The 8,704-nt window shown below is 63.4% G+C and overlaps 1 protein-coding gene across 1 annotated transcript; it reads right to left on the reverse strand.

Moving 5' to 3' along the window:
- Positions 1 to 7,680: 7,680 nt before the first annotated feature.
- LOC145340409 (platelet endothelial aggregation receptor 1-like) lies at positions 7,681 to 8,537 on the reverse strand (the record flags this gene model as incomplete). The annotated part of the gene is made up of 2 exons (XM_080184879.1): positions 7,681 to 7,793; positions 8,328 to 8,537. Coding segments are annotated over 2 exons (323 nt in total), but the record flags the coding sequence as incomplete, so codon positions are not given.
- Positions 8,538 to 8,704: the final 167 nt, after the last annotated feature.

An 8,704-nucleotide genomic window follows, 5' to 3' on the forward strand; every position in this document is an offset into this window, starting at 1 on the left:
GTGCGTGCGTTGCCTGTCTCTGTCTGCCTGCCTGTGCGTGCGTTGCCTGTCTCTGTCTGCCTGCCTGTGCGTGCGTTGCCTGTCTCTGTCTGCCTGCCTGTGCGCGTGCGTTGCCTGTCTCTGTCTGCCTGCCTGTGCGCGTGCGTTGCCTGTCTCTGTCTGCCTGCCTGTGCGTGCGTTGCCTGTCTGTCTGCCTGCCTGTGCGTGCGTTGCCTGTCTCTGTCTGCCTGCCTGTGCGCGGTGTGTTGCCGTCTCTGTCTGCCTGCCTGTGCGCGTGTGTTGCCTGTCTCTGTCTGCCTGCCTGTGCGCGTGTGTTGCCTGTCTCTGTCTGCCTGCCTGTGCGTGCGTTGCCTGTCTCTGTCTGCCTGCCTGTGCGTGCATTGCCTGTCTCTGTCTGCCTGCCTGTGCGCGTGTGTTGCCTGTCTCTGTCTGCCTGCCTGTGCGCGTGTGTTGCCTGTCTCTGTCTGCCTGCCTGTGCGCATGCGTTGCCTGTCTCTGTCTGCCTGCCTGTGCGTGCGTTTGCCTGTCTCTGTCTGCCTGCCTGTGCGTGCGTTGCCTGTCTCTGTCTGCCTGCCTGTGCGTGCGTTGCCTGTCTCTGTCTGCCTGCCTGTGCGTGCGTTGCCTGTCTCTGTCTGCCCGCCTGTGCGTGCGTTGCCTGTCTCTGTCTGCCTGCCTGTGCGTGCGTTGCCTGTCTCTGTCTGCCTGCCTGTGCGTGCGTTGCCTGTCTCTGTCTGCCTGCCTGTGCGGTGGTTTGCCTGTCTCTGCCTGCCTGTGCGTGCGTTGCCTGTCTCTGTCTGCCTGCCTGTGCGTGCGTTGCCTGTCTCTGTCTACCTGCCTGTGCGTGCGTTGCCTGTCTCCGCCTGCCTGCCTGTGCGTGCGTTGCCTGTCCCTGTTTGCCTGTCTCTGTCTCTCTGTCTGCCTGTCTGTGCGTGTGGGTGTTGCCTGTCCCTGTTTGCCTGTCTCTGTCTCTCTGTCTGCCTGTGCGTGCGTTGCCTGTCTGTGGGTGTGCGTTGCTTGTCTCTCTGTCTGCCTGTCTATGCGTGCGGGTGTTGCCTGTCTGTGCGCATGTGTTGCCTGTCTCTTTGCCTGTCTGCACATGCGTGCGTTGCCTGTCTCTGTCTCTCCGCCTGTCTATGCGCGTGCGTTGCCTGTCTCTGTCTGTGCGTGCGTTGCCTGTCAATACCAACACGGTTTGGATGGTCGGGCCAGTTTTCTGACAGGTTTGTCTCCTGATCGTCTCCCCCTAAACCACCCCCCCCCCCCCCCTTTGCCAACTGACCCCCTTCCCCACACCCCCCCCCCTCCCCCTCGTCAATCACGGGAACCTTCGAGCCTCAGAGTTTTGGTGGTTGGGGGGGGGGGGTCGTATCCTCAATGGAAACTCCGCTCGGAGGGGGTCCGCAAAGCGTTGACCCTCCCCCGTCGATCGGCCGAGTTTCTGGAACGTTCCCCAGCTCTCTTTTGTTCCCCCCCATTGACGTCAATTGGGCCTTGCGCCAAAGCCTTTGGCCTGATGACTTGCCCCCTTTTTTTGAGGGGCTGAATGGCCACCTCCGTGGGTCCTGGCTCTCTGTCTTGGGGGTTGGGGGAGGGCGGGAAGCAGTTGGTTTGGTTGTGAGGGAGGGGGGGTTGGGGAGCACAGAGGGCCCAATTTCTACAACCGCATTGTCCGCCATGTTGGCGCCAATAACTTCTCCTCAAAACGGGTGGGTGGGGGCTTCATTTTTTCACCCCCCCCCCCCCCCCCCCCACTTCACGGGGTGACCCCATCGCCATTATCCCCTCAGGAAAGGATGCCTCGATCGAATGGCATGGGTTTAATCTCCCTGGGTAGGCCTTTGACCAAACTAGGCCTCTTGCTATCCTTTTGGATGTGTCTCAACCTTTTTGATATCTTTTGGAGAAGGGTGGGGGGCTTAGTCAGGCCCCACTTACCCCCCCCCAGGCCTCTTGCCCTCCTTTGGATTGAGGGGGGGTTCGGTTCTTACTCGGAGAAAGCACAGTCCCGTTGTGGCGATTGGTATATTTTCGGAGGGTGAGTGTCGAGTCCATTCCTCTCCCCTCCCTCCGCCCCCACCTTCTAAACCCGTCCTACAAACTAGGCCGCCCCTCCGTTTTGTCCTCCTCCTCCCTCGGACATCTTGGGACACCCCCGGTTTACGCCCTCTGAGGGAGGGGTGTGGGGGCTGGCGTCCAGACCGGGCCATTGGCTCGGAGAACGGGTTACCCATCATTGGCGGTCAGTGGTGCATTGTGGGCAGGGTGATGGGGCGCTAATGGTTCAATCGCTCCCCCCCCCCACTCAAAGGAAGTGGGGAAAGGTTCTGAGGCGAAACCCCAGCCAATCGGAAAGTGTTTCCGCCTTCTTGACGCGCCAAGAGAGTCCTTTTGACCCTTCACTCGAGGTGGCCATCTTGGATTCGCCATTTTTTTTTTGTCGCCCTGACGGAACTTGTTTCCTTCCTGTGCGCCAACCCCTGTCTCTCCGTCTCCCCCCCACCCCCCGGGAATCTTTTTCCCAGAGACCTTACCACCCCCCCCCAAAGGTACAGTTGGACGTTGAGGCCTTTCTCGCTGGGCCTGAGGGGTTGGCGTTGGGCCTGAGGGGTTGGCGTTGGGCCTGAGGGGGTTGGCGTTGGGCCTAACTGCCTGCAAGACCCTTCAACTGGTGAAGCTGTTAACTTTCTGTGCAATATATGTGTACGTGTGTGTGTCGGAGGGGGTGAGAATTTGATGTTAATTTTATTGAAGGTAAATTATATTGGATTGAAATTGCAAAACGTCCGCCATCTCTCTCCCTTTTTTTCCTCTCGTCTTCCAATCCGGATTTCCGTGCGGTCACCTACAACCTGGGTCCTCCTTCGTAGATATCCTTGGGAACGTTTCCAGGGGAGAGGGGAGGACTGGGTTCCCGTTGGGGGGGGAGAAAGGGAGTGGGGAGGGAGGGGGGGGGACTGGGTTCCCGTTGGGGGGGGAGAAAGGGAGGGGGGACTGGGTTCCCGTGGGGGGGGGGAGAAAGGAGTGGGGAGGGGGGGGGACTGGGTTCCCGTTGGGGGGAGAAAGGGATTGGGGAGGGGGGGGGACTGGGTTCCCGTTGGGGGGAGAAAGGGAGTGGGGAGGGGGGGACTGGGTTCCCGTTGGGGGGGGGGGAGAAAGGGAGTGGGGAGGGGGGGGGGACTGGGTTCCCGTTGGGGGGAGAAAGGGATTGGGGAGGGGGGGGACTGGGTTCCCGTTGGGGGGAGAAAGGGATTGGGGAGGGGGGGGGACTGGGTTCCCGTTGGGGGGAGAAAGGGATTGGGGAGGGGGGGGGACTGGGTTCCCGTTGGGGGGGAGAGAAAGGGAGTGGGGAGGGGGGTGGGACTGGGTTCCCGTTGGGGGGAGAAAGGGAGTGGGGAAGGGGGGGGACTGGTTCCTGTTTGTGGGGGAGAAAGGGAGTGGGGGGGGGGGACTGGGTTCCGTTGGGGGGAGAAAGGGAGTGGGGAGGGGGGGGGGACTGGGTTCCTGTTTGTGGGGGAGAAAGGGAGTGGGGGGGGGGGGGACTGGGTTCCCATGGGGGGAGAAAGGGAGTGGGGGAGGGGGGGGGACTGGGTTCCCATTGGGGGGAGAAAGGGAGTGGGAGGGGGGGGGGACTGGGTTCCCATTGGGGGGAGAAAGGGAGTGGGGAGGGGGGGGGGACTGGGTTCCCATTGGGGGGAGAAAGGGAGTGGGAGGGGGGGGACTGGGTTCCCGTTTGGGGGAGAAAGGGAGTGGGGAGGGGGGGGGGACTGGGTTCCCATTGGGGGGAGAAAGGGAGTGGGGAGGGGGGGGACTGGGTTCCCGTTTGGGGGGAGAAAGGGAGTGGGGAGGGGGGGACTGGGTTCCCGTTTGGGGGGAGAAAGGGAGTGGGAGGGGGGGGACTGGGTTCCCGTTTGGGGGGAGAAAGGGAGTGGGGAGGGGGGGGGGACTGGGTTCCCGTTTGGGGGGAGAAAGGGAGTGGGGAGGGGGGGGGGGGACTGGGTTCCCGTTTGGGGGGGGGGGAGAAAGGAGGTGGGGGGGTGGGGGGGGACTGGGTTCCCATTGGGGGGAGAAAGGGAGTGGGGAGGGGGGGGGACTGGGTTCCCGTTTGGGGGGGGGGGGGGAGAAAGGGAGTGGGGGGGGGGGGGGACTGGGTTCCTGTTTGTGGGGGAGAAAGGGAGTGGGGGGGGGGGGGACTGGGTTCCCGTTTGGGGGAGGGTGAGAAAGGGAGTGGGGGGGGGGGGGACTGGGTTCCCATTGGGGGAGAAGGGGAGTGGGGAGGGGGGGGGGACTGGGTTCCCGTTTGGGGGAGGGGGAGAAAGGGAGTTGGGGGGGGGGGGGGACTGGGTTCCCATTGGGGGGAGAAGGGGAGGGGGGGGACTGGGTTTCCGTTGGGGGGAGAAAGGGAGTGGGGAGGGGGGGGGGACTGGGTTCCCGTTGGGGGGAGAAAGGGAGTGGGGAGGGGGGGGGGGACTGGGTTCCCATTGGGGGGGACTGGGAGGGACCCCGAGGCGATCTCGGATTCTCAGGGGGGTGTCTGACAAGGTCATTGCTGAGGAGGCTGTTTTCTCCCCCCTCGTGTGGGAGAGCCTGGGACCAGAGGGACAGAGTCTCTGAGCGAGAGGGTCGCCCGTTGGAGACGGAGATGAAGAGGTTTATTTTCTCCCCTGGGAGGGGGATTGAATCGGTGGAATTCTTTCCCACAGGGGGCTACAGAGGCGGCGCCATTAGATAGGTTTCAGGCAGAGTTAGATTTTTATTCAGCGAGGGGATCGGAGGGGGGGCGTGGGTGGGGGGGGGGGGGCGATGATGGGGATCGGGGGGGGGGCGATGATGGGGATCGGGGGGGGGCGATGATGGGGATCGGAGGGGGCGATGATGGGGATCGGGGGGGCGATGATGGGGATCGGAGGGGGGCGATGATGGGGATCTGGGGGGGGGCGATGATGGGGATCGGAGGGGGGGCGATGATGGGGATCGGAGGGGGGGGCGATGGGGATCGGAGGGGGGTGATGATGGGGATCGGGGGTGATGATGGGGATCGGAGGGGGGGCGATGGGGATCGGAGGGGGCGATGATGGGGATCGGAGGGGGGGATGGGGATCGGAGGGGGGGGATGGGGATCGGAGGGGGAGTCAAGATCTGAGTGAGTGGCAGAGCTAGCAGGAGGGGCCGAATGGCCACCATCTTTGTCTCTGTACTCTGCCCCCCACTCCAAGGTGTGGGGGATTTGGGGGGGTGGGGGGGGTCTCTGTACCCTCGGGTGTGGGGGCTCTGTGGGGGGGGTGCTGTATCCCCCCTGGGGGCAGTGGGAATGGGGGGGGTGGGGAATGGAGAGAGTGGCCTACTTTAGCCTAAGCTGCTCCGAACGCATCTAATGCTCTGCACCCCAACACCAGCTGGTGGGGTTTGCGCCGCTGCCTCACAGGGACCCGGGTTCGATTCCCGGGCTCGGGGTCACTGTCTGTGTGCGGAGTCTGCACATTCTCCCCATGTCTGCGTGGGTTTCCTCCGGGGGCTCCGGTTTCCTCCCACAGTCCGAACGACTGTGCTGGTTAGGGGTTGGATTGGGCCGTGCTAAATTCCCCCTCAGTGTAACCCGGACAGGAGGGTGGGGGATTTTCACAGTAACTTCATTGCGGTGTTAATGTACACCGATTTGTGACACTGATGAATAAAAGTTACTCATTTATCTTCTCGTGCAAGTTTTATTTAAAAAAAAAAATTTTTCACATCCCTTTGCTACTGATGAAGGTTTTTTGAATTAATATTGTGTAAGATCACTAATATAGTGATCCCACTGTCCACACTCAGCCGTTTGTCTATTAAATTGTACAAATCTATTAACATACCCCACAGTGCGGCGCTCCCTCAGCACCGACCCTCCCCCACACAGTGCGGCGCTCCCTCAGCACCGACCCTCCCCACAGTGCGGCGCTCCCTCGGCACCGACCCTCCCCACAGTGCGGTGCTCTCTCGGCACCGACCCTCCCCACAGTGCGGCGCTCCCTCGGCACCGACCCTCCCCGCAGTGCGGCGCTCCCTGGGCACCGACCCTCCCCCACAGTGCGGCGCTCCCTCAGCACCGACCCTCCCCACAGTGCGGCGCTCCCTCAGCACCGACCCTCCCAAACAGTGCGGCGCTCCCTCGGCACCGACCCTCCCAAACAGTGTGGCGCTCCCTCAGCACCGACCCTCCCCACAGTGCGGCGCTCCCTCAGCACCGACCCCCCCAAACAGTGTGGCGCTCCCTGGGCACTGATCCTCCCCACACAGTGCGGCGCTCCCTGGGCACTGATCCTCCCCACACAGTGCGGCGCTCCCTGGGCACTGATCCTCCCCACTGTGCGGCGCTCCCTCGGCACCGACCCTCCCAGACAATGCGATGCTCTCTCGGCACCGACCCTCCCCACAGTGCGGTTCTCTCTCGGCACCGACCCTCCCAGACAATGCGACGCTCCCTCGGCACCGACCCTCCCCACAGTGCGGTGCTCTCTCGGCACCAACCCTCCCAGACAATGCGACGCTCCCTCGGCACTGACCCTCCCCACAGTGCGGTGCTCTCTCGGCACCAACCCTCCCAGGCAGTGTGGCGCTCCCTCAGCACCGACCCTCCCAGGCAGTGTGGCGCTCCCTCAGCACCGACCCTCCCAGGCAGTGTGGCGCTCCCTCAGCACCGACCCCAGACAGTGCGGCGCTCCCTGGGCACCGACCGTCCCCGCACAGTGCGGCGCTCCCTGGGCACCGACCCTCCCAACATTGTCAAGGATTAGGGTCTCGTATCTGGGGTGGCTCAAACGCCTGACCCCAGAGGATGGTCTCGGTGGCTCCTGGCTGGTGGGGTAGGCCAGCTAGGTCCAACGGTCCTGAGGCCAATGAATGGGGAGCGGGCATGGGAACCAGTTCTGCTAGCAAATGGTGGGGTTTTGGTTGGTGGGGTCTTTTGGTGTCTGGGTTAGAGGGGGGGGGGTGGTCTTCTTTTTTCCAGGGATATTGGGGAGGGGGGGTTGGGATAGCCACGGGAGACGAGGGAGTCTCTATCGCCCACACCGAGGCGCCCCGGAAAACTCCCTCCACTCAACATTGTTGAGGTTGAGATTGGACCTTTCTTGGACTCATGGTCTCTTCTCCCCCCTTCTTCTCCCCCCCTTCTTCTCCCCCCCCCTTCTTCTTCCCCCCCCTTCTTCTCTTCTCCCCTCGCTGACCCCACCTCCCCTACCCCCCCCCCCCCCCTCTCTATTCCCACCCCCATCCTGAGGACGGACACAAAACCGCTCCCCAACCCTTGTGGCAAAGGCAAGAAATTCCTTCCTCCATCCCTTGTTTTTTTGGGGGGGGGGGGGGGTGCTTCCTGGTATCCATGGCAACCTGATGGGAAATTCTGGGCTGGATTCTGCCCCAGAATGGTCCGAATTGGGGGGAGAGTTGGGGGGGGGGGGCAGGAAGAGTTGGGGGGGGGGCAAAGGTCATGTGGCCAATGGCCTCTCCCTCCGCCAATCCCACTGACAGGAATGACTTGATCTTGGCGCCACGAGGGGCCAATGGCCATCGAAGACCGTCCGTCCGTCCGTCTCCCTATCTGTTTCCCCCCCACCCCCCCATCCCCCCCCCCCCCCCCCGGGGACAGGGCCTGGTCTCAGCGGCCTTGCCGGGGGGAAGGCGGGTAGTGTCGCACGCTGGGCAGGTCTAGGGCTGGGAGTGACTGTTCTTGGGGGAGTCGTAGTGTCCCGGCGCCGGCGCCCCCCCCTCGGGGGCCCGCTCCCCCTCGCCTCCCGGCCCGGGCTGGTGGGCCCCGCTCCCTGCGGAGGAGGAAAAAAAAAAGAGGGGTCAGGGGTCAAAGGTCAACTGGAGTGAGGTCGCCTGCTAGGAGAGGGCTGGGGGGGGGGCGCCATTTGTAACTCCACCCCACCCCCACCCCCACCCCACCCCCACCCCCCCACACAGAGGGGTAGCCCCCCTTCCCCCGAGAGGCCCGCTCGCGCACAGCAAGATCCCACCCTGAGACGATGCCCGTGGCCCACATTCTGCGACCAGACCCTCGGGTCGAAGGTCAGAGAGGCAAACTCTCCCTCCTTGTTGGTTGGGGGGGGGGGGCGGTCAAACAGACCCCCATCGAACAAGGTGGGCCGGAGGGTCTCTCTCTCTCTGTGAAATCGTCTCCCTCGCGCGCCCCCCCCCCCCCACAACTCGGCCCTCACCTCCTCATCCCCATCACCTCCCTTACCTCATCGCCCCCTCCACTCGTCACCGTCCCCCTCGCCTTTGCCCCCTCACTCCTTCACTTTCTTTGCCCCCCCTCCCTCACTGCCCCCCTCCCTCGCTGCCCCTCTCACCTCCCTCGGCCTCCACCCTCTGGGGCTCAGCGAAGAGGCCGATTTCTGCGTAGGAGGCGTCCGTCCCCGGGGGTGCTGAGGTCATCTCTACGTAACTGCTCTCGGAGGGTTTTCCGGAGAGGGAGGGCAGGTCTCGGATGGTGGCGTAGGGATTCTCCCCGCTGCTGACGGAACAACTACTGGAAGTACAGACCGACCCCTTGACGTAATCTACGGACAGCAACGAGAGGTCAGAGTTCAGGGGTTCACCAACCACACTAAGGGACAATTTAGCACGGCCAATCCACCCTAACCTGCACATCTTTGGACACTAAGGGGCAATTTAGCACGGCCAATCCACCCTAACCTACACATCTTTGGACACTAAGGGGCAATTT

This window comes from Carcharhinus amblyrhynchos, unplaced genomic scaffold (assembly GCF_965287045.1).
Source record: "Carcharhinus amblyrhynchos unplaced genomic scaffold, sCarAmb.v2.hapA scaffold_987, whole genome shotgun sequence".
NCBI lineage: Eukaryota > Metazoa > Chordata > Chondrichthyes > Carcharhiniformes > Carcharhinidae > Carcharhinus > Carcharhinus amblyrhynchos.